The following is a 26,746-nucleotide window of genomic DNA, read 5'->3' on the forward strand; positions in this document are numbered from 1 at the left end:
GGGATTGTGTGTTATTTAACACAGACTTTCAGATCTGACTAGTAAGTCTAAGGAAAACCTGGCAAGTCACAGAATTGTTGCATAGGAAAAAAAAACATTATACTGAATAACCATGAGCATAAGTGTCTGTTAATGTGTTATTGCCTTTTACACAGTGCTGAAACCCATTAGCAGACATCCTGGCACAATTGTGGAGGAGCTTAGATTTCTGTTAAGTAAATGTTTCCTTGGTCTTTCTTGACCACAGCCCAACTGGGGCACACTTGGTGTGATGAGTGCAAAATTCCTGTTGTGCCCCTTTGTAAGACCATGCTCATTTGTTTTTGTTTGCTTTATTTGCTGTCTCTATGGCTGTTTAGGCAAGGCCTGGTTGGAAGGGGTTCCCCAACAACCCCCGCCCCCACCCCCCCCCGCCAAGACCTTGAGGTTTTCTAGAATGGGATTCTTGGGTACACTTTGACTCAGCATCCCTCTTATGAACTATTCTGAGATGCTCCCATATGTGAAGGAAATAACAACAAGCACTTTTACAGATCTCCTCGCATAGGAGGACATCTTAGCGCCAAGCACCCACCATGAATGACCATAAGTTAACCATCTTTGAAGGCAGTTCTCAGTAGTGCAAAATTTTGCAACCTGTCATAACTAACAATATTGTACATTAATAATTTCCAGTTTCCTGGCCCCAACCGCCTCTTCATTATGGACATCCAGTCTCTCTACAGCTCCAACCTCCACCAGGACGGTTTGAGGGCTCTCCGCTCCTTCCTTGAACAAAGGCCCAACCAGTCCTGTCCACCACCACCCTCCTCTGCTTGGCTGAACTTGTTCTCACATTGATCAACTTCTCCTTCAACTCCACTCACTTCCTTCAAGTAAAAGGTGTTGTTATGGGTACCCGCATGGGTCCTGGTTATACCTGTCTTTTTGTGGGATATGTCGAACATTCCTTGTTCCAGTCCTGCTCAGGTCTCCTCCCCCAACTCTTATCCCAGTACATTGATGACTGTATTGGTGCCGTTTCCTGCTCCCGCCCCGAAATGGGAAACTTTATCAACTTTGCTTCCAACTCTGGGGATAGGCTGTCTACTAATATGCATTATAAGCCCACCGACTCCCACAGCTACCTCGACTACATTTCTTCACACCCTGCCTCCTGTAAGGACTCCATTCCATTCTCTCAGTTTCTCCGTCTCTGACGCATCTGCTCTGATGATGCAACCTTCTACGACAGTGCTTTTGATATGTTTTCCTTTTTCCTCAACCGAGGATTCACCCCACTGTGGCTGACAGGGCCCTCAACAGTGTCCGGCCATTTCCCACACCTCTACCCTCACCCACACCCTCCCAAAACCACAACAAAGTTCCCCTGGTCCTCACTTTCCATTCCACCAGCCTCTACATCCAAAGGATCACCCTTCGCCTTTTTCACCACCTCCAGCGTGATGCCACGACCAAATGCACCTTCCCCTCCCATCAGCATACCGAAAAGATCGTTCCCTCCGTGACACCCTGGCACACTCCTCCATTATCCCCAACACCTCATCCCCTTCCCATGCAATCGCAGGAGGTGTAATACCTGCACTTTGATCTCCTCACTATCCATGGCTCCTAACACTCCTTTCAGGTGAAGCAGCGATTTACTTGTTCTTTTCTTTTTTTTCTTTTGGGCCTCCTTATCTCGAGAGACAATGGATACGCGCCTGGAGGTGGTCAGTGGTTTGTGAAGCAGCGCCTGGAGTGGCTATAAAGGCCAATTCTGGAGTGACAGGCTCTTCCACAGGTGCTGCAGAGAAATTTGTTTGTTTGAATACCTGCACTTTGATCTCCTCACTATCCATGGCTCCTAACACTCCTTTCAGGTGAAGCAGCGATTTACTTGTACTTCTTTCAATTCAGTGTACTGTATTCGCTGCTGACAACGCGGTCTCCTCTACACTGGAGAGGCTAAATGCAGACTGGGTGACCGCTTTGCAGAACACCTCTGCTCAGTCCGAAAGCATGACCCCAAACTTCCGGTTGCCTGCCATTTCAATATCCCCCCTGCTCTCATGCCCACATATCTGTCCTGGCCTTGCTGCAGTGTTCCAGTGAATATCAACGCAAGCTCAAGGAACAGCATCTCATTTACCGATTAGGCACACTACAGCCTGCCGGACTGAACATCGAGTTCAATCATTTCAGAGCATGATGTGCTCTCCCACCGCCCCCCCCCCCCCCCTCCCTTTTTATTTTCAGCTTTTTCTTTAGTTTGTTTCATCATTCATTTTTCTTACCATGTGCCTGCCCACTGTTTTTTTCATGTTTGTGCTTTGGGCCAGGGCTGTTCATTTTTCTGCACTAATGAAGTGTCTTTCAACACACCATTAACATACCGTTTGTCTTTGCTCCATGACCTTTGGTCAGTTACTCCCTGTGACCCTGTCCTCTGTGATCTTGCCTTTGTTATCTCTTGCCCCACCCCCACTTTATTTGTTTAAAACCTATTACATCTCTAACCTTTGCCAGTTCTGGTGAAGGGTCACTGACTTGAAACATTAACTCTGCTTCTCTCTTCACAGATGCTGCCAGCCCTGAGTATTTCCAGCATTTGGTTTTTATTTCAGATTTCCAGCATCTGAAGTATTTTGCTTTTATTATATCAAATGGCTTTCTCTGCTGTAATTTTTTTTATGACTGACAGACATCGGGCAGATACACAGATTAAAAGAATGAGCTGACATAGATCATGAAGACAGAGACAGATCAGGGTCAGAGAAAATATATAATTTTGGATAATTTTAACTTGAGCAGAGGGAAATTTGGCAAGTACACAAAAATTAAAAAGTTTAGCAGAGTGAAGTGGACAGGAAAAAATGGGGATCTTTATATTCAAGGAAAAAGTAGGTGAACCGGTTACAGGATAGGGGTGTTAAAAAAAAATTGAGGTAAGGTGAATCAACAACAATTATTTCCACTGCACAGTGAGCTAGTAAGTTGAAAATATAAATTTAAGATCATAGGAACAGGGGTAGGCCATTCAGCACCTAGACCCTGTGCCATCAATTAAATCATGGCTGATCTGTATCTCAATTGTATTTACTCACCTTTGATCTCAGTCTTGAAAGTTTCAATTATCGCTGTATTCACGGAGAGCAGGGGTGGGTAAAGAGTGTCAAATTTTCACTATCTTTTGGATGAAAAACGTTTCCCGATTTCACTCCTGAATGACCTAGCTTTAATTTTAAAAACATGTCTCCTTGCTATGGATTGCATCACCAGAGGAAACAGTTCCTCCATTCCGACCCTACCAGATCCTTTTATTATTTTAAACACTTCAATAAGATTATCCTTCATGGAAACATAGAAAATAGGAGCATGAGTAGGCCATTTGGCCCTTTGAGCCTGCTCCGCCATTCATTATGATCATGGCTTATCATCCAACTCAGTAGCCTGTTCCCGCTTTCGCCCCATACCCTTTGATCCCTTTAGGCACAAGAGCTATCTCTATAGAAGCATAGAAAAATCGTAAATTAGCAAAGTAGTGAAGGGGAGTGCAAATTTTGTTTTATGCAGAGGGCTGTTACATGAAATGACTCACCAGAAAGCATACTATATATATATATATATATATACACATACATACATATACACATACATACATATACACATACATACATATATATACATATATATATGCACACACACACACACTTCATTTTTAAAAGGCAAAGGGCACTGGAATGGGATGAAGGGAATAGATCTTTCAGAGGAAGAGATCAAATGGCTCGCTCTGCTGTACAGTATTATGAATGACAGACTTCAGGCAGACATAAAGATTTTAAAAAAGAGCAGAAAAGTAGAAGTTACCATTCATTGCAGAGAAGCATTGAATAATGCATCTTGGAAGGGAATGGGAGTTTTCTTGGTGGAAAGACAGTGTGGAGAGACTGAGCCACCTACTGGTGTAAATGCATAATGCCTTGAAAGCACTAGTGCAGATAGATAAAGCCAAAAGTAAGTATTTTGGGCTTTATAAATAAGGGCATAAGAGTACTCTTGAGGATGTGATAACTTTGTACAAGGCAATGATTAGACCACAGTTAAGATACTCTGTGCAATTTTAGATTCACCAGGATGAATTCTGGCACGATAAATTACAGTTATGAGGAGAGAATGGAGATTCTGAGACTACACATTGGAGCAGAGAAGGCTAAGGGGGTTTAATAAAATTATGAAGAACTTTAAAAGGAAAAGAAGATTTCTTCTGCTTGTGGCATTAGTGACAAGGGGTCATCAATTTATAATCAGGTCCAAGAGAGGGTTGAAGTGGAAGTTAACCTGGATGGTGATGTTTTACATAAAATAGGTGTCATTTGTACAATAGGGCAGGAGGCATGAATTTGAACTTGAGTGTTTGGGTCATTACCCTAGGAACAAGCCAAACCCTTGACAACTTTAGGGCCTCATAGTTTCTGTATAAAAACAGATCCACATATCCTTCCTTATCTTGTCAACATAAGAGGGACTTGCGTCACGGACTTGTATTTATTTTCTCCTTGGATTCAAACTGTGCTTTTAAGACTGTTAAAACAGTGCACCTTTAAGACGGAGAGAAGTTTTAGATTTCTGAGGCAGTGTGCCAGCTGCATCTTGTTACCTAAATGACAGCAGGAGAGCGAGGGAGCGGCCACATGGTATAATGTTGATTTGACAGTATAAAACTGGCAAAAATCGGTCTGAGCCAGATTCCAGCTACTGAAGAGCTGTCTATTCTCTCAGCAGAAATTCTACAAGGAGCTACAGGCCAAGTTAATTGTCTGAGGGGGGGAAAAAAATCCCCTTTTTAAAAAGAGACCATTTGTATCACTGAAAGTAGCAAAACTCTGTCTCTTTACTTCCAAGCCAGGATGTATTTACTTCAAGATTGACTGTGTTTGCTGGAAGTTGTAGTAAAGTTTTGACTGAAAATTCAAGTTGATCTATTGCTGTGCTCATGGTTGAAAGAATGGTTTGATGCCTGCTGCAGCCAAAGTGTTTTGAATGCCTCTCTATTGTAGGACTATTTTATCAAATTCGCAGGGAGACTGAGTAGCATTTGATTATTTTCACATTAGAACACCTCATCCATCATTAATGTAACCCAAAGACCTATTTATTTATTCTGAAGAAACAGCTAATTTTTTAAAACACCACTTTTAAAACTGGTTAACTGTTAGTTTTGAATGCATGTCTGTGAATGGGAGAATTAAAATAAGAGCTTATAACATTTTTAGATATAGCTTTATCTTAGTAGCGTTTAAGATTTAGTTTTTTAAATAAATAGTTAATTTGTTGTTGTCTAAAGATATCTGATTTGGTCTTTTTATTCTGGGGGTTACTGGGGTATTTAATTTGGCTGTTTTTCTGGTTGGGTGGGAAACTTTAATAATATGCTGCGACCTGTGGAGTGATGGAACTGAATTGATGGTGCATTGCTCCCGCCTCGGTCGTAACAGTTACTTTTTTCCAGCATCCTGGAATTTGCTCCTTGCCCCCCTCTCTGATCTAAAAGGAGGGCCTAAGGCCTACTCCTTCTGGGCACCTCTCAAAATTGGTACTCTTCTGGGGTTGCGGGAGGAAAATGTGCTGGAAGTGCCTGTTACACACCCCTCCTGCCTCATTAGCAAGTCATCCTTTTCCTCGAGTCTGCTGAAGAGGCAAGCAATCTGCCACCCTGTCCCATGGAAAAATCCCAGAAATCTCTGGGTAACACAAAAGGGGTGGAGGTACAATCTCACAGGTCTTCATCCCTTTTCCCTTTCCTTTTGAATCCTGGAATTAAGCAGTACTCTCAAATATAAAATTATATAATAAGTAACAGTGTCCATAATGCTGCAAGGGGTCCATTCTGAATTTGTAATGTGCCCAATTCATCTGTTCCCATTAAGATGTCCTACGAGGAAGGTTTGTTCAAGAATCCAAATATTTTATGAACCATCCTAAAAGTTATAAATGTATCATTACAAATAGCCTCCAGACACAAGATCCCAAAAGATTCTTAGCTGTCAGACAGCATGTTCCAACCAGACTGGAACAGGCTGCCAGTAAAAGAAGGATATGGAAACTCCTCAACAACAACAAAAGAAACCCACAGGAGGTGTACAACAGAGGAATACAAACAAACCCTGTGAATATTCAACTAACTTTTTTTTCCCTTTCCTCCTGAGGTCTCAGCAAAACCAGTGCAACCACAGTTAAAGTTGAAAACCCCTATTGGAAAAAAACTCAATGACATATTAACAGTTATGTAACTTATGTAAATATGATTACATTTCAAAATAAATGAAGTGGTGGTGAAGCAATTTGGGACATCCTAAGGATTTGGAAGGTACTTTATAAATACAAGTTTATTGTTCTCGCTTGTAAATAATTAGCCAGAAGTCTACTCTACTAGTTTTGCTAATGGTCTAAAGCCAGAAGAGTAGAGAGAGAGTTATTTCAGAGAGATATTTTTGAACATTTAAAAAAAATTGTTTTGGCTGCGACCTTCTCAGTGAATTGAATTCATCCTACTAAAAATTAAGGTTTCTGACAACACATAAAAATTACATAATTCACAAGAAGCACTAGATTAGATCGGATTGAAATGTCTTCATTAAAAAAAAAAAATTTGATCCGCAAGCTTGTTAGTCTCAAATTTTAGCAACTCCATTTTCCTACCAGTCTCTCAAACCCACTTTCTACTCAATTCCCTTTCATTTTGGAGCGGTTATCCACTTTTTTGTTTTTCACCATCACACCAAGATGATTTTTCTATATCATCCTGCACTTTCAATTCTTATTTTTACAATGCAAGGTATTCAGTGTGTTCAACACAATAACAACTTCCTTTTATGATAGAAGTATGTGAAACATTAATAAAACACTAGTTAAGCCCCACCGGAAGTATAGGGGGAATTTTAGTTTCCAAGAGTGTGTGGGTTTGGAAGCGGGTAGGGGGATTAAACGCGCCGAAATTGAAAGTGTGTTGGGAAGCTGGCTGTAACCCACCAGCTTCTGCACTTAACTACAGCATATTAAGCTGCGTGTGAGCAAGCCACTTGAGACAGGCCTATTGCCAACTTAACGATGTTATTAGGTCATTAAAAGGTTTTTTTCCCAATAGGGGTTTTCAACTTTAACTGCAGATACACTGGATTCTTGGAACTCACCAGTGAAAGCAAGGTGAAAGCACATTGGCAATTGAGGGGCTGAAGAAATGACAGGCAAAAATTCACACAAGAGCTGAAACCTCACAGCTGCTTCTTTATCGTGCGATTTACTCACAATACTTGTTCTAAGAGTTTACTTTCACTATTTTACAGGTGATTTCTACTAGTTTGGAGGTTTGATCTCTACTTTGCAACAGTGATAGATCAGATCAGCATGGGTGCTGCTTCTGCTGTTTTAGCTTGGACTTCAGATGAGTTAACCAGTAGCAGGATCACCACTAGCAGAACCAAAAAGAGCAGCAGAGCCTTTGCCTCAAAGACCTGCCACAGATGATGATATCCACAAGAGTGTGTACAGGCAGAGGCCAAGCTTCCAGACATGTCTGAACAACAGTTTCTCAGGAAGCTCAGGGTGTCGCATCAGGTTGCTGCAGAGATTTGCAGCCCAATGAAACAAGTAATGCTGCCAAGTGGAGTTGGTGGCCATATTTTACCACTGGCTGTCAAAGTGACACCGTCCTCAACTTCTTTGGCTCAGGCCCCTTCTAGGCATCTGCAGGAGGCATTTTCAGGATTTTGCAGTCAGCCACACAGAAATGCATCACACAAGTGACTGACGCCATGTTTGCAAGGCCAGGCAATTATGTACACTTTGCCACTGATGCCAGTCGAGCGAGATGGTGCTTGGTTTGCATCTCTGGCTGGCTTCCCACAAGCGCAGAACATCAACAGAACACACGTGACAATCAAGGCAACCCAGATCACCCAGGAGTGGTTATGAACCATAAGGGCTTCCACTCTGTCAATGTACAGATGGTCTGCAACCACAAAAAGATGTTTATGCAGGTATGTGCAAGATTCCCAGGGAGTTGCATTGATGTACTCGTCCTGTGCCAGTTCACTCTCTCAGAGTTCTTCACACCTTGGAACAGTCATACCGCTGTCTGCTTGGAGACAAGGACTACCTATTTGAAACATGGCTGATGACAATGAGGCCCAAGAGCATGACAATAAAAGCCATACAACGACAAGATGTGCCAGTGAACAAAGAGGTGCCTCTAGAGATCCGGAGGCATCTTTCAGTATGCTCCAGCCAGGGCCTCCAGAATTACCTTGCTGTGCTGCTCTCTGCACAACACTGCACAGCAGCAAGAATTGGACTTTCAGGAGCAGCAAGGCATAGAGTGCAGAGGCTCTTTGTAGGAGGATGAACGTGAAGAAGTCAGTGTGCATTGCTGCCTGGGATGCCTTCAATGGCAAGGTTCAGTTAGGCTGCACCAGTGCATCCATCTGGCAAGTCACATATTAAACCCACCCCCACAACCTTCCCTACACAGGTTAGTTCTGCAATTAGCCAAGCATCCCCTTCACTGCCAACCACTGCTTGGCTTTAAGTCTAATCTTATAATTCATCATAATTGAGAAGGCTACTTTCAAGCTAGCAGGCAAAGATGGGAAAGTGGTACAAACAATATTTATGTGGCTCATAAATTTAGCAGAAACTTAACAACCTAACATTGCAACATATCCACGTGCAAATACAAATCTTTACTCTTCCTTTTCCTAGCACTGCTACGTAGTGGAACCCCTGTGGCTTCAGCAGAGGTGGATAGGAAGGCCCTATTTTCCCTGGGATGAGGGGTCCATAATGAGGGGGCATAGATTTAGGGTAAAAAGTAGGAGGTTTAGAGGGGATTCAAGGGTAATTGTTTTCACCCAGAGGGTGGTGGGGATCTGGAACTCACTTTCTGAAAGGATGGTAGATGTAGAAACCCTCATAACATTTAAAAAGTACTTGGATATGCACTTGAAGTGCAGTAACCTACAAGGCTATGGACCAAGAGCCAGAAAGTTGAATTTGGCTGGAGGGCTCCTTGCTGGTCCTTCGCAGGCATGATGGGCCAAGTGGCCTCCTTTCATGCAGTAAATTTCTATGATTCTGCGAAGTAGCCGCAGGCAACTCAGCTACTTGCTCTGACTGCTAATACTCTTGGCTGATGTCCTCTGGGTTTTTGAGCCTTTGACAGCCCCGTCAAAGACTGCTCCACCTGCACCTGTGCAGGGTGCAGACTCAGCCATCAGGATACGAGGCAGCATGTCAGGTACTGATTTGTGAGGGGAATGCAATGGATAAGAAATGGCAACAGTTTGAGCCAAGTCCCTATTTCCATGCCCCTGTCACCATCTTTCCCTCCCATGGCCCACTTGCACTTCCCTGGTGGCAATTAGCTGGACAGCACTTTGCTGCACATCGGTGAGGTATTAAGGTTTCATCAATCCTACGTGAGGTGGCATTCAGAATGTACAAGCCATTGGTGAGCGTGCACCTGTTTGATCCTCCATGCAGGAGGCCACTCTTTCCATAGGAGGACATCACAAATGCCTGCAACCTCATGCTGAAGATGGATACTTTCAATCTCTCTGCAAGCCTGGAGCTGGAAAGCTTGCCAGTACCTCACACATTCTTTGCTGCTGCTCCAGTAGTATCCTCTGCCGATTGCCCCCTAAGTTCAGCAAGTGCTTCCAGCAGAATAGAGCTTGGAGTAACCTGCACTCTCTGATGTGGTCTCTCCACTGCTGCCCTTGTCCCCTACCATCTGCTCTTGCTCACTTGTGATGTGTGAGGTACCAAGTAAAAACCCAACTACCTTCCTTACTGGTTTTACCGAAGTGTGAGTAGATGAGCTAGTGCATGGTCTGCGTGAATCCTGTGATGGTTAGAAGTTGTCGTCACCCTCCTACAGGACACCGGATGGCCCTGTGGTTGATTAAAGACATGAATCAGAACGGTCAAGGTAAGAACGTTTTAAGTGAACATTATGCACATGATATTTCACTGGCTCCTGACATCAAGTCAACATGAATGAGCGTTGTATGCCATGTGGCTGTGTGCTATTTAGTTCTGTCACCAGGTAGCTGGGAGGCCTCCATCTCTGATGGCCAGGCACGCCTAAACCCCACTGATCTCCCATGCCTCCTCCTCCGCAAATGCAAGCATCAAGCTTGCTGGAGGACCACCTCTGATTCTCTACCAATTACTCATATTCTGTGCTCTCTTCTCTTGCAAGGATGGAAAACGAGAGACTTAGGAGTGACACTAATGGCATGCATTGACTGGATGGATGGCCAACATTTGTTGAGGATGTCTATGAAGGGGAGGAGTGACATTAAAATGAGGGTGAATGTCAATGGTGGATGTATAGATAGGGATGTGAGGAGAGGGATGGGTGCACCTGCAAGGTAAGTTGGTGTGAAAAGTGATGTGTAGGGGTAGGCATGGTACTCACAGCAGGATATAGTGGATTGAACCATACGACTCACCTTTCCTGGCCTGATTAGGTCATTGAACTGCTTCTGGCAGTTGTTTATCTCCTGAGCAATCTCCAGCTGTTGCTGTCAGTATCAGGCTTTTTCCTCCCGTTGGCAGGGAAGACCATCTCCCTGTGGGCCCTTACAGACCGCAACATCAGATCTAGAGAGGCATCAGTGAAGTGAGGCGAAGACCCGCCATGTTGGGACTCCACAACTACATTTATTTCCTCTGGTCCCACACCTCCCCAATCCATCAATTGTCATCTTTGCAGTAACCCTTTAAATAATTCAGTTAAATTCGAGTCATGCGGATTGTCGTCAGACCTGCTCACACTAATTGCTCGGGAAACCTGGAAGTCAGGCTAAAAACCCAACACATGTGCTGTTCTTACTTGCAGGTTCCCTGTGTGCTGATGGTCCCACGCCAACTCATTTCCAGTGCATCATTACACTAAAATGTCCCCCATTGTGTCCAATTCTGGGCACCACACTTTAGGAAGCATGTCTAGTCTTAGAGAGTGTGCACAGGAGATTTACCAGAATGGTACCAGGGATGAAAGACTTCAGTTATGTGAACAGACTGGAGAAACTGGGCTTCTTCTCCACAGAGAAGAGAACGCTGTGGGAGATTTGATAGAGCTGTTCAAAATTATGAAAGGTTTTGAAGACAATAAATAAGGTAAGACTGTTTCCAGTAGTAGAAGGATCGGTGGCCAGAGGGCACAAGATTAAAAGGTAACAGGCAAAAGAAGAAACATGAAAAAAAAATTATGCAATGAATTGTTATGAGCTGGAATGCACTGTCTAAAAAGTATGGTGCAAACAGATTCAATAATAAATTTCAACAGGAAATTGGATAATCACTTGAAATGGAAAAATTTGTATGGGGAAAGAGCAGGGGAGTAGGGCTAATTGAATAGCTCTTTCAAAGAGCCAGCATAGATACAGTGGGCTAAATGGCCTCTTTCTGTGTGCAACATTCTATGATTCTAAGTTAGCATACCTGATTTACCTATTCTATAATGGTCATATGAAAAAGAGATTTCATTTATTGTCTAATTTATACTTCTGATAAAAGGGTCTGTATCCAAAATGCTAACTTATCCTTTTGTCTTTACAGGTGCTGAGATACTGAAAGATCTGTTATCTATTTTTAATATTTGAATTTTTTGCTTCTGTATGAAAACATACAAGGTATAAAACAATTATTCATTTTTTAAAGGTCAGATCCATTTATGTTTGTTTGCTTCTTCCCATTGTTAAACCAGCACACGTCTTACACCAAGAGTTTGCAAAGTACACATTTCATCTATTTATCTTAAGCTGTTTTTTTCCCCGTGTGGGAAGGAAATCTTAAGAACATAAACAATAGGATTAGGCCATACAGCTCCTCATGGCTGATCTGATCTTGGCCTCAACTCCACTATCCTGGCCTGATTAGGCCATTAAACAACTTCCAAGCTGTGCTATAATACTGGCACAAGTCACAAATTGATTTGCCTACTGTTCTTCTTCCCTAAAGGAATATTCAAGTTTAAGAATAGGAACTTAACGAATGTGAATGGCCATAAATCTACTAGTCAACAGTACAGTACACCAATACATTGTGTTACTAATACATCTATAATAGGTGTCTCTTTCTGCCTACCCACAAACCCAATTTTCTCTTTATTCCTCCCCTCCTTAAATCAGTTACTCATGTTTGACTACAAGTCCACAGGCAGAAGCCTCTTTTGACTTGCCCAAATAACTAGTTTTCTCTCAGTGTGACCTTCGACATCATGCATCATCTGGGTACTTGACAGCGATGGTCAAAAACCAAATCCAACCCTACTGGCCACACCTACACACTTTTTCAGCGTGAACGTATGAACAGAAAAGAGCAAGAACCCTGGCTGATTCTTCCTCAGACCAGAGATAGGGAGGCAAATTGTGCTTCCCTCCTTCTGTTGCCCTACTTGAGATCAGTTTTAAGAATTTCCTGGTTTGTATGGTACAACACCATGAAATGCATTAAACCTTTGGGAAAATGTACAGGTATGCACTTAATTGAACTACTTACATCTGCATCCAACTCTTTCAGTTCCTTAAGGATGTTGGGAAATCGGAATCCCCACTGCAACAATGGCTGACTGCAATGTTTGTACAAGTGACTATTGTCTTCCAACAAATCCTGTGCCAGAATATTGTACGACATCACTGAAAAATCAAAAACTTCCTTCTGTTTTCCATTTGAAGTTTCTTTTGATTCACTAGTACCTTGGCTGCTCTTGTACAATGAAGTAAAATCCTCCCATTTTCTATGCACTGCCCCTACTGGAAAGAGATTACAAATGAGAAAAACTAAATTACAGTATTCTACAGCATAATTACACAACAATGTTATGTGCTAATTTTTGAGAGAGAAAGAGAGAGAGAGAGAGAGAGAGAGCGAGAGAACGAACGAACGAGAACGAACAAATAGCTACCTTGGACTATGCACATATACCTCTTAGCAAGCAGTTATAGAATGCACCAATGAAGGCTTGGGAACAGATCTCTTGTATGGGGAAGGCAACTGTTGCAGAAGAAATGGAAGAGATTCTTATTTAAATATTTTTAAAAACTAGTAAGCGCTCTTATGTTGTTCCTTATTGATATTCTGGTTCCTGGAGCCTTGTTTTGGATGACTTGCAGCAGCCTAAATATGGAAGTAACTTGGTAGTACAGTCAATTTACTAAAGTTGTATCACATAACCAAAAATTTATAGCACCTATAATGGAGCAAAATGTTCCAAGGCACTTCACAGGAGCATTATAAGACAAAATACGACACCAAGCCACATCAGGAGAAATTAGGTCAGATGACCAAAAGGTTGGTCAAAGAGGTAGGTTATAAAAAATGTCTTAAGAGGAGGAAAGCGAGGTTGAGGTGTATGGAGGGAATTACAGAGCTCAGAGCCTAGGCAACTGAAGGCACGGCCACCCCAATGGTGGAGTGATCAAAATCAGGGATGCTCAAGAGTCCAGAATTAGATGAGCACAGATATGTTGCAGGATTGTGGGACTGGTGGAGATTACAGGAGATAGGAAGGGATGAGGCAATGAAGAAATTTTAAAAATCAAGACATTGCTTGACCGGGAGCCAATGTAGATCACAGGTGTGATAGGTGAATGGAACTTGGAGCGAGTTAGGACATAGACAGTAGAGTTTTGGATGACCTCAAGTTTATGGAGGGTAAAATGTGGGAGACCAGCCAGAAGTGCAATTAGAATAGTTAAGATTAGAGGTAACAAAAGCTTTAATGAGGGTTTCAACAATGAACTGAGGCAGGGGCGAAATATAGGCTGTCTTCGTGACAGCATGAATATGTGGTCTGAAGCTCAACTCAGGCTCAAATATGACACCAAAGGTTGCTGACCGTCTGGTTTAATTTCCGACTGTTGCTAGGGAGACAAATAGCGTCAGAAGCTAGGGAACAGAGTTTGAAGTGTGGCCGAAAACAATGGCTTCCGTCTTCCCAATATTTAATTGGAGGAAATTTAAGCTCACCCAGTACTGGATATCGGATAAGCAGTCTGATAATTTAGCAGCAATACAGAGGAGTCAAGAGAGGTGGTGGAGGAAAAGGTAAAAATATCATACACATTACTGATACTGAATGATACAAGTCTCAGATAGCTCTGTAATAGTACTTAACCACTTCAGAAAACTTTAGGTGGAAGTAACTTTTTAAGAGGAGAGATTTTGGTGAGGAGGTAAAACAGCAATTCACATCACATATTGTCCTAGCTCCTAGGGTGGAGTTGAACAATTTACTTAATATACAAGTACTTCATTTATTTATTTATTCTTCTCGCCCCAAGTCATTTGCCATATTCCAGCTTTAACATCCAAGTTAAATGTCAAAAGCACCTCACCTCAAAACTAGTCCTGTCCCTTTGTTCAGATCTTTATTTAAATGGTTTTAACTGTAGAAAAACTAGCTGAGGTTTCTCAATAATCACCAAAAAACACAAACTGCGCAACACATGTAGAATGTTAACAGAAGCCAGCAATCCCCAGCATCAGGTGAAATTTTCAAGCAGAACATAAAGAGCATCTCATAGGTTTCTCAAATATTGAAACTATCCACATATCTAACTCTGCTACTGTTATCACTGACTACGGCAATATGGTCATTGCTAGCTTCCCTGCTTCATCCTTCCATAAATTTTAATTTGTGGAAAACTCTGATATATATCTATCCCATATTAAGTCTCACTGGCTTCCTGTTCCTGAAGTATTAAATGTCAAATTCTCGTCTTTTGTTTAAAAATCCCTCAATGGCCTTTAACCATCCCTAACTCCTGATGTTCCACCAGTTCTACACTCAAGTTCTCCATCCATCTGATTGCAATATTTAATTTGTTATGCCACCCCCATCCCTTAATCCCATCGCAGGTGGTGCAGCCTTCAGAAGAATTGATCCTGCTCTGTGGATCTCACCCGAGCCCTTAAAAACCATTATAAAATTTATCATTTAAATTATTGCTCCTAAAATTTCTCTTCCTGACATGGTGTTAATTTCCAATGCGTAGCTGTGAACTGTCTTGGAATATTATGTTAAAATATTTAAACTTAAAAGGGCATATAATGTTCGTGCAACACCAAGTCCCAAAGCCATCCTTTCTGGGCACCTGTAGCCAGATTTCTAACTAGGTACAGCTTACAACTTTTCAGTGATCCTCATATGTACCTCCCTACAGGGCACAGCTACAGATGTATGAGCTGACAAGAAAGCCAAGAACTATTCCAAGATAAAACTGATAGAATTCACCCAGGTTTGCCAGTGTCCTGCAATCCCATTCTGAGCAGCTTCTCCAGGTCCTGAGCCAATTTGCCAAGTCCACTATTCAGGACATTAACCATGGGAGGTCCATGAATAGGAGTGCAAAAATGTGGACAATCTAGATTGCAGGATATGCTCACAAAATGGTAGCCACGACTCTCACATCATGTTGCCAACATTTATTATGTCAGGGCTACACAACTTTAAGATAGTTGCTAGACTTAGCCAAGCCCTTTTACATGAATATTTATCATCAATATGAAAATGCACCAATTCAAAATTAGATGCAGGCATGCCATGATACTGCAGCAAGTGATGGTACATGCATTAGATTCAAGAGCCAAGCATGGAATTCTACTCAACTGCACGGTATAGAAATGTAGCTCCAACGTTTCATTTTACCTTTGGATGGCACTGGCATTTTTGGTAGTTAGAAGAATCCCTTAGAGACTTCAAAGACAAGGTTAGCAAATTGATTGTGGCATCCTTATTACAGAAACAATCACACCCTAGCTAAATAAGCCTTAAGGCAGGAGGCTGGGTTGGGGGAAAAGGTGCAAACATGGCCACCATACTTCAAATTGGGTGCCTTTACTCCCATTAAATCATGGAACCCAATAACTGGGATTACTCCACTTCACTTTGCCAAAGCCAAATTTACTCCAAAGTAAGTTCAAGGTAGTCACTATAACCCACTCCACCACTCCGAGGTAATACGCTCTAGGGATTAGTAGCAACAATTAAACAGTGCTTACTTTGACACCCATTCAACCCAGTTCCTCAACCTTCATTTACAAGTCATGATCTACCAGTACAAGATCTTTCAGAACCCTAACACACTCAATGCGATTTTCAGTAGTTAATGCTCACTTATGGATGCAGCATCAAATTTGCATCCATATTTGGATGACTAGTTAGTCAGGTGGTTGAAACAGTGTTCAGCACCTTCATAAAGTTTTATAATCATTGCGCAAACACACTTTTTGATGCAACTTTGCGTGGTCCAAAGGAGGGTGTTTTAAGAATATTTGCTATAAATAAGGCAGCTACAGATAAGACCAGGATCACGTCTCTCAGGTTGGATTGTCTCTCATAGTTGCAGGTGGGGAACGAGGAGAAAAAAAAAAATCATATTCTACTCTCAGAATCAGAATACTCCAAACTGACGTGATTATTGAACACCAACAACCAATAGGACAAGGTCTCCCATCAGTGCTAGCTGATACTTTGATTAGGTTCCATTAACAATCCATGAACAGGGCTTATAATAAAAAAGGGAAACACTTGTTAATAGGAGTGAAACCATGAGGCCTGCAACCCTTCCCATCCCTAAAAAATAAAGATTCTGTACTAAACTGCCTACCTTTGTGGCAATAAGTGGCTATATTGAAAATCATTGCGAAGGCAGCCTCCAACTTTGGCCAATTAACAAAACTGGCATGGAAAAACAACAAAGTGACCTGCAGGACCAACACGCTTATCTACAAGGGCTGCATCCTCAGCACATTGCTGTATGGCAGCGAAGCCTGGACAACTTACAACTATTAAGAAAAAAGGCTCAATAAACTCCATCCCCCGTGTCTACAACCCATCCTCAGCACCACATGGAAAGACAGTCAGCAATGAAGCAGCCCTTTTGAGGGAGAACATGCTAGCATTAATCAAGCAAAGGAGGCTGCGCTAGCTTGGGCATATGCACAGGATGAAAGATGGCTGCAACCCCAAGGATATACTATATGGGGAGGTAGCCAGTGCCAGGAGACCAGCAGGGCGCGCAAAGCTCAGATTCAAGAATGCTGTCAAAAGAGACATGAAAGTCCTCAACATCAATCATGACAAGTGGGAAACTTAGTTGACAATTGATGCAAATTGCGACACCAGCTGTGGGCAGGAATTAGTCACCACGATAACATGTGGTTTCAGAAACTCCAAAGCAGACACCAGCCCTGCAAACAAGGTGTCAGCAATGATCACCCCACACCACCGGCAAGGGACAACTTCATGTGTGGCACTTCTGGCAGACTTTGCTTTTTCTAGAATCGGCTTATTCAGCCATCAAAAGTGCAGATGATCTCATTTGTCCTCACCAAAGTTCTGAGGCTGCACTCCCATCATCTCACGCAGATGGAAGGATGCCAATCATTACATTGAAAATCATGACCATATTTGAATTTAATGTCAGTGTATTGAAGCAGTTATCAGGACAGGGATGAAACATCTTCTGCAAAAATGCACGAGCAGAGCGAATGGACCAGATTTTGCTGTCAAAATAACTGAGGCTAATGTTGCTCACTGTTATTTATACGTAAATGGTACAGCAACTTCAGGCAAGGAGCAGATGCATGGTTAAATGCCAATATCCAGAGCTTGCTCTCCGAGTTGCAATGCTCCACGGTTAGTTTACAAAAGCAGAATTTCACTGCCTGCCTCACCACTGACATGCATTGAATGACAAAGCACAGTAGATACACAAACTCGCTACAGAAAGTTAAGTTTTGTCATCAAGTGCAAGTAACCTTTGAACGATAATTGTTAATTACTATGATCCTCTCTGGTACTGAAAATTAATTATTACACGTATGGAGTCTTATTCCTTCAGGTATTAATCCGTGCTCATCTTTCTCGTATTCCACTTTGAATCTCTCCATTTAGGTTGCCAGCCCTGTCACAGTACTAAAATAGTCCTCATCAAGGTCACAAGTCACATTGTTTTTATGAGCGTAGTAAACTCTCTCTCCTTATCCTTCTCAACCTAACTGCAATCTTTGACACAATTGACCACATCCTTCACCAAAGCCTCCCCTCTATCGCCCAGCTGGGTAGAACTGCCCTTGCTTGGTTCAATTCTTACCAATTGAATTATAGCCAGAGAATCACCTGCAATGGCTTCTCTTCTCACTCCTGTACTATTACCTCTGGAGTCCGTCAAGGATCTATCCTTGGCTCCTTCCATTTCTCATCTACATGCAACCAATCGGCGATATCATCTGAATACACATCAGGTTCCATATGTACGCTGACGACATCCAGCTCTATCTCACTGCCACCTCTCTGGACACCTCTACTGCCTTTGATTTGTCGCAATGCCTGTCCAATATCGGATAAGCAGAAATTTCCTCCAACTAATTACTGAGAAACTTGAAGACACTGGCTTTGTTTCCATTTTCAACCCTGGCAACTGTCTGAAGCTGAACTGGACCTTTTGCAATCTTTTGGTGCGAAACGAGCCTTCAACCACATCTCCGCTCCATCATTAAGAATGCCTACTTCCACCTAAGTAAACATCGCCCGACTCCGACCCTGCCTCAGCTCATCTGTTGCTGAGAACCTCATCCACGCCTTTGTTAGCTCTAGACTCGACTATTCCAATGATCGCTTGCTGGCCCCTCACCTTCTACCCTACATTAACTTGCGCTCATCCAAAACCCTGCTCGCCTTAATTTAACTCACACCAAGTCTCGCTCACCCATCGCCCTGTGCTCACTGACTAACACTGGCTCTTAGTTCATAACACCTCGATTTTAAAATTCTCATCCTTGTTTTCAAATCCCTCCATGATCTTCCACAAAGCAACTTCCCCCCACCTTACAAACTTCTCTTTCATCCTTTATGATGCTCCTTAAAACCTACATCTTTAACCAAGCTTTTGCTCATCTGTCTTGATATCTCCTTCTGTGACTCAGTGTCAAAAACGTTTTTATTGATATCACTCGTTAAGTGCTTGGGATGTTTTACTATGTTAAAGGCACTATATAAAATAAAACTAAAACAAGAAATGCTGGAAATACTAAACAGGTCCGGCAGCATCTGTGGAGAGAGAAGCAGAGTTCATGTTTCAGGTCAGTGACCCTTCATCAGAACCCTCTGCTTCTCTCTCCACAGATGCTGCCGAACCTGCTGAGTATTTCCAGCATTTCTTGTTTTTGTTTCAGATTTCCAGCATCTGCAGTATTTTGCTTCTATATAAATGAAAATGTTGTTAATTGTTATTGGGAGGTTTAAAGAATGATAAATTTTAAACATACATATTTTACTCTTCCTTCATCTCTTTCCCTCTCAATCCAATATTTCTTTTCTTTATCTTTCTGCACCTGATTTAATATTAAATTCACCCACTCTAATTTTCACTTCAGTCCTTGTGTTATTTTTCAATTCTTCAAGTTGATTGGTTAAAGAGAGATAGTTGGTAACCCTTTCTGCTCAGAACCCAAATGCCCCATTTCTTTCATTGTGACATTACCAGCTTACACTTTCAGCAACTTAGTGGGCCAAAAAGGTTTTCAGCTGAAGGAAGCAAAGGCAAATCTAACCAATGGCCGATACCATTAGATGCCCTGCTACAGCAAAATTGGGACCATTTTATCCACCTGGTATAACATTTTCTTGGGGAAGAGGGGTAAGATGGGGTAGTATTCAAATAAAACTGGTGTGTGGTCCCAAAGGTACCTGTGGAAATAGCTTCCCTCAAAAAAAAAGGGGACAAAAATAATAAAGTCTGATTAGGTCTTACACAAATCAATATAGTTGCTGTGTCAACTAGAAATACAAACTAAATATATAAACAAAAACTAAACTCCGTGGCAGGAGTTAGCAACTCACAGTGCAATATCAGTCTAAAAAATTGTATAAAATATTTAAGCAGGTATTCTTAATATAGTTAAATTCAGTGACGTTTATGTTTTTGGAAAGATGTTTGCTGATGCCACTACTAGATACCTGGGATGACATAGGCCACTGGTCTGCATTGTCAGGAGACAGAGTATTTTGGAAAACATCTGCAAGCACTTTGTTTCCCCCGCCCCACCCCAACACACATTTAGACCTCACTTTTAGCCAGCTTTATCCAAATTCAGGAAATGCTATGAAAAGGACCCAGGAAGGGCTTCACACTCAGGACCATTCTTGTACTAGTGCTTCTTTCTTGAAAGAAATAACAATTTTATAACCAAACAAATATTGACTGTGGGGGAGGTTTAACATTCGTTTAAGATTTTTACAACAAAGCGAAATAAAAAACCTTGCCAAAGCCTCAAAAGCTTATAATCCCACTTATAAGAGTGTTTCCTAATTTTGACTGAAGGACAGAACATAATTTAATTTCCTACTGTAGTCATAATGGCACAGGAGGCAGCCATTTGGCCCATCGAGTCCATGCTGTTTCTCTGTAGAGCAATCCAACCAGTCCCATTCCCCTGCTCTATCCCTGTAGCCTGCAAGTTTATTTTCCTCAAGTGTCCATCCAATTTCCTTTTGAAATCATTCATCGTCTCTGCTTCCACCACCCTCATAGGCGAATTACAGGTTCTGCCCCACATCCCCCACTGCATTTCTTGCCCAAAACCTTAAATCTGTGTCCCTTGTCCCTGTACTATCATCTAATGGGAACAGCTTTCCTTTGTCTACCCTATCCAAACATGTCAAAATCTTGTACACCTCCATCAAATCTCCCCTGCTCCAAGTAGAACAACCCCAGCTCCCCAACCTAACTTTGCAGCTAAAATTCCTCACCCCTGGAATCACTCCAGTAAATCTTCCCTGCAACCCCTCAAAGAACCCCACACTCTCCTTAAGTGTGTTGGCTAGAACTTTAGTTATGCCCTTTCTTAAAATCCATCTAGACAACATCCGTCACATTCCCTTCATCAACCACCTCTGTTATTAGGTTAGTCAAACATGATGTGCCTTTAACAAATCCATGCTGGCTCTCCCTAATTAACTCAAATCTCTCCAAGTGCCTGTTGATTTTTTTCCCTGATTATTGTTTCACCTCAAGAGAAGGCAACCCTCTTGTGAGCAAACAGACTTATTTCATAAATTTGCCACTATGTTTTCAGATGTTATTTGAAGTCATTATTTTCCTTCACTATGAGCTATTTTATGCCAAAACACGTTAATGGGATTAAATGTTAATCAGTTTTACCTTTTATGAAATTCGTTTCTTGACCTTCAATCACTCTGGAGACACACGAATTTCCCATTTCATTGCCAGGAAAAGCAACAAAGCCAGTATAGTCTTGAGTTGCATGATTTGTATTATCTGATTCTGAAAGGGTCTGTTCTTTCTGATTTGTTGGATCATGCTTTCTTCGCTTAGCTGGAGGTCTATTGTCATTTGGCTCCATAGAACAGCCAGATGATTGATTTATTGAATAAGAAACTAAACCTTGGTGTGAAGATTTGCCTTGTGTCCATGAACCACTATAAAAGATCAACGGTGGCCTCCAATGGAAAGGTGGCCTCCAATGGAAAGGTGGCCTCCAATGGAAAGGTGGCCTCCAATGGAAAGGGAGAGGACTCCCAAAACCACGTGGATTCAATGTCTCTGGAGCAAAACTGGACGACCACCGAGGACAGGAAACGTTTGGGGTCTTACAAAACCATTGCGGGACCTCTGAGCGGACTATGCAGCTCCTGCCCAAGCTCTGCAGATGATGGGTAAGCATATGGTGGCTAGAAAACACAAACACAAATAATCTTAATGTTTCATGAAGCACATCTCTTCTTCACAAGAAGCAGTGAAATTTAAGTCTAGATGCAATGCAACAATATGGTTAAAATCCATACAAGTCAAGTAAAAGTAGTAAAGTGTCAACTTGCGAAAACAAAGTAGTAAATACTGTAATTTTTCAAAATGACCAGTGAAACCTTAAAATCATTTGTACTAGTGGTTAACCCGTTTAGCTACTATAAAGGATTTGCATAGCAGTGTATAGTACAAGTAAATTGTGAAGAACTAATTTCTGAATCAATCTGCTATAATATAGCACTGCTCAAAATTTGCTATTTCATTAGGACATGAAAGAAAAATCTCAAGTTAAAGGGCATGCATTCATCCGGAAGATTAAATAGGGAGAATACAAAAATGAAGAAAAGGATCAGAGATCACTATAGAAATAACAGAAAAACTGCAAGTGCAAGAAATCAAATTAAAACAAAGTGCTGCTAATACACATTTGCATTTTGGAATCAGAATCAAAGCCCCCAAATTTTCCTGAAAGTAACCCTAAAAAAATCCTAAAAGTTTTCTTTTACTTCTTCCTGGAGCCAGCAAGCATCATGAACAATTGAAGAGGATGGTACAGATAGTGTAACCACTGATGGACAGGATGGTCTTTTCTTGCCCCTTCTTTTTGCATATTTCTCTTCAGAAAATTTAAATTCTCTAATCATAATGTGGGTGCCAGGCTCAACATAAATAACATACAGCAAATTTGTACACACTTTTACAGGTTTGGCATTTCTCCAAACAGCTAAGTGAAGGTCAAATTTTGCCCATTTCTACTCCCTTCTAAAAATTAAAAAACCTTTAGATTTTAGATGTTAGTTTAACTTTATTGAATTGAAACAGACTTGCCTTTTTTTTTCCAAAAAGGCTGCCTACTAAATTTACCAAACCAATCCTCCCAAGTAAAGCCTGGCTACCCAAACCGAACCCGACTACGTGTCGGGGTCAGGTCTGCATTCTGCGTCCAGTATTTGGGCCCAGGTCGGGTCAGGCTGGACTGTACAGTTTTGTTTCGTATTATTTTCATTTTAATCTATGATTTTTTTTCTGTTTCAATAATATATTTGTTATTTTCGGGTCGGGTATTTAAAAAAATTGAAGGACTTGGGCCAGGGTTGGGTTTTAGTTTTATACCCAAGCCAGGCTTTACTCCCAAGGCCCTAAAGGAAATAGCCATGGTGCCTATCATATTCATAGAACTCATTAATGACCTTTGCATAATAGAAACAGAGTGCCCAAATCTTGGGTGGAAAGGCACTATACATGGAACATATTGTATGACCAAAAAAGGTATTTAAAAGAACAATGCACTATAAGCTATGACCAAAACTTTAGATACAAATACTGAGCTTGGATCATAACAAAACAATTAGGATGTTAAATTGCAACATTTTATGTACCCAATCAAAAAAACCCGATTGCCATCTGAGGCCTTGCTGTGTGCAACTGGCTGCCATGTTTCCTACATTCCATCAGTGACTGCACTTCAAGAGTACTTAATTGGCTTTGAAGCACTTTGGGACATGCTGTGGCTGTGAAAGGCACCGTATAAATGCAAGTTCTTTCTTTAACAATGTTGAAGCATTTTTAAAATGTCCATGCATATGCAATTATACTTTTCTTAATCCAAGTTAATTTTTAGGTGACAGCTGGCTCAGCTTAGCAGAGCCTTCAAAATTCAGGCCATCTAGGTTTCAGTTCAACAAGGATCCCAAATTACCAGTAGGGCATATATGCAGCTAAGGGGCAAAGTCGGTGCTTAATTTTAGAAAATTCTGACTTTCATGTTACCTGAACACACCTACAATGATATTTTCAGATCAAAAAAGATAATTCAATTAAAATGAATGCAATCCCAATATGTAACTTGGAAGTGATGAAACATTTCTACACTTCCAGTTCTGATGAAATATCAAGCAAAAACATTAACACTGTTTCTCTCTCTGCAGATGCTGCCAAACCTGCTGAGTTTTTTTTTTAAAAAAGCAGTTTTTTTAATTGCTACGCTCCATGGCTATGTTTAAATAGGGAGTACAGATCCATTGTATTGAATAATAGAAAACAAAATATGTAATTGTGGAAATCACACAAGTGCTTTAACCACCAAGTTATTGTGACTGCATTATTAGTTTATTTTTGTAATCTGGCTTTAACAAAAAGTGTATTTTTGTATATTCTGCATATTAGTTTTATTAAAACAATGCATGCTGCCCCTAGATCAAATTGCAGGGTGAGAGGAAGAAAAAAAAAGGACTGTCCAAGGTTGTATTGAGAAGGGCATGTTAGCTGGGATTCCCATCCCCAACAGCTGTAAAGTACAACAACAACATATTTATATAGCACATTTAACATAATGAAATGTCCCAAGGCACTTTGCAGGAGCATTATAAAACAAAGTATGGCACCAAGACACAAAAGGAGCTATTAGGTCAGACGACCAATGGCCAAGTCAAAGAGGTAGGTTTTAAGGAGTTTCTTAAAAGTAGGAAAATGAGGTGGAGAGGTGTATAGAGGGATTTCCAAAGCTTGGTGCCTAGACAACTGAAGGCGCAGCCACCAATGGTGGAGGCATTAAAGTCGGGGAAGTGCAAGAGGCCAGAATTAGAGCAGCACAGATATCTTGGAAGATTGTGTGGCTGGAGGAGATTACAGAGATAGGGAGGGGTGAGGCCACAGAAGGATTTGAAAACAAGGATGAGAATTTTAAAATCAAGACGTTGCTTGACTGGAAGCCAACGTAAATCAGCAAGCACAGGCATGATAGGGAACAGGACTCGGTGTGAATTAAGACATGGGCAGCAGAATTTTGGATGACCTCAAGTTTCCAGAGAGTAGAATGTGGGAGACCAGCCAGCATTGGAATAGTCAAATCCAGAGGTAACAAAGGCACAAATGAGGGTTTCACCAGCAGATGAGCTGAGAGAGGGGTGATGTTACGGAGATGGAAATAGGTGGCCTTTGTGATAGCATGAATAGGAGGTCAGAAGCTCATCTCAGGGTCAAATGTGAGAAAGTCGCGAACAGATTGGCTTAATCTCAGACTGCTGCCAGGGAGAGGAATGAAGTCGGTAGCTAGAGAACAGAGTTTGGAGCGGAGAATGAAAACAATGAAGGAAATTTCTGCTCATCCAATACTGGATGTTGGATAAGCAGTCTGATAATTTATCAGCAGTGCAGGAGTCGAGGGAAGTGGTGGTAAGGTACAGCTGAGTGTCATCATCATACATGTGAAATCTAATGCCAACCTAAAAGTGTGTCAATATGATTGACTCAGCCTCGTGCAAAACCCCTTGGGCTGTAAGCACCAGAGAATGTTTGACGTGAAACGTAAATGCATATTGCAAATATAACCTGAATCAGCGAGTGTAGTACCCTAGCAAAATAAACTGATCTGTATTGCACTTTTATGTAAAGTCAAATGTGTACTGTTATGTAATGTACCTTTACAAATTTTATGAATAAAAGTATTTTTTTTTTTAGGAAAAAAGGCTGTATGCACAAGAGAATACTTGACAAGAAATGTAGCTGTAAATATAGCCTGTAATGGCAAGTGTTGTGAAGCACTTGTGTAATGTTAAATTTGAACTGTTACGTAATGTACCTTTACAAATTCTCGTAAATAAAAGTATATTTTTCAGGGAAAAAAACTCATTAGCTCAGTCTCATATCATTTTACTGTCACTCACTGTCGAGGACCACATAGGGATCTTGGACAAGATATCACAAGATTACTTCCACCCAATACTCATAGCCCTGCAAAGCTCAACAATTTCAGAAGACTCGCAAGAGGAAAGAAAACATACAATAATGTGGTAGGGACTAAAAATTGTAGCCTATTATGCCAACTTAATATAGGGTCTTTCCATTTGGCAAGTTATGCTAGTTTGTGTGGATATGAATGCTAAGTGAATTCCTACCCTCTTAAGGTCTGTGTATTCAGCCTAGCAGAGTACCCAAAAGGTGTGAATCTGTTGACATTCATTCTTCAAGAACTGCAGCAGAAACTTTGTTCTTCCAGGAGCTACTGAATCAAACCCACAAGACAATATAAACAAAAATTAAAACAAAAACCTATAGTAGTTTTACATATTGAATTTAGACAATTTAATATATTTAATTACACAATTTCATCAGTCTTAATTGTTAAAAAGACTGTGGGATTACAAAGTGTGAGGAAATTAAATTCAAACTGAGCTGCGTTTATTTTTGTGCAGAAATGCATCACAAGGATATAATTTACCAAAAATCTGTGGGTCACTCTCACTCCAAGAATGGTATTCGGCCGTGTTCCAGTAAACAGAATGCTTTAGTAATAATTACTTATTCTTCCAGTGAATTTTTTTTAAACATTAAATTCTTAAGGAGAAAGGTCGATCCTCTGCTGTAAACATTTCAAGTATGACGGAGGAGTGTGGGATGGATAATGAGCGACAGGATGTAAGTTAAAGACAGCAAACCGTCACTTACAATGTCACCAACAGAAAGTTGTTGTGTTCGTTTCAAAGCCATGACATCGGTGATGGTATCCACTCATTAACTAATCTAAGCTGTTGAACTGAACCCCTCAGACGACAGCCCAATCAATCGATCCCCTTATTGCCGACTCCAGGCCTCCGCTTCTCCCTCCGCCCGCCTGCGTTCGAAGGCCGCGGAGAGCGCACAATTGCCGCACGCTGAGCATTCTGGGAGCTGTAGTCCAGTAGTCCCGAGTCACCACTTCTGGGCAGCGGGGCGGCGCCGCCCGAAAACTACATCAGACGCATGCGCGCCAATCCGCCTACCATTCCTACGGCGCACCGCGAGGTTCGATAACGCGCACAACAAAACTCGCAACATACCAAGTGACAAAGCCTTACAGAACAAAATAAATCAAAATACTGTAATAAATTCAGGCCTTTTAACAAAAACCACAATCAAGGAGTTTTTTTTATAAACTTAAAAGTCAG

General features: G+C 41.4%; 1 protein-coding gene across 6 annotated transcripts in view; it reads right to left on the reverse strand.

Moving 5' to 3' along the window:
• The window catches only part of angel2 (angel homolog 2 (Drosophila)), a 56,301-nt gene that overhangs the window by 29,238 nt on the left and 317 nt on the right, over positions 1–26,746 (reverse strand). Inside the window, exons 1-4 of one of the 6 annotated variants that reach the window (XM_068045009.1) lie at positions 26,268–26,481; positions 25,718–25,824; positions 21,216–21,745; positions 12,547–12,800 (exon numbers count right to left, since the gene is read on the reverse strand). In XM_068045009.1, the coding sequence (XP_067901110.1) occupies positions 12,547–12,800; positions 21,216–21,745; positions 25,718–25,782 (849 nt within the window). In that variant the 5' untranslated portion in view covers positions 25,783–25,824; positions 26,268–26,481. Of the gene's footprint in view, positions 1–12,546; positions 12,801–21,215; positions 21,746–25,717; positions 25,825–26,040; positions 26,207–26,267; positions 26,483–26,746 lie in introns of those variants that run through there. The other 5 variants (XM_068045014.1, XM_068045010.1, XM_068045012.1 and 2 more) reach the window with 5 other exon arrangements.

The sequence above is a fragment of the Heterodontus francisci genome, chromosome 13 (genome assembly GCF_036365525.1).
Source record: "Heterodontus francisci isolate sHetFra1 chromosome 13, sHetFra1.hap1, whole genome shotgun sequence".
Taxonomy (NCBI): domain Eukaryota; kingdom Metazoa; phylum Chordata; class Chondrichthyes; order Heterodontiformes; family Heterodontidae; genus Heterodontus; species Heterodontus francisci.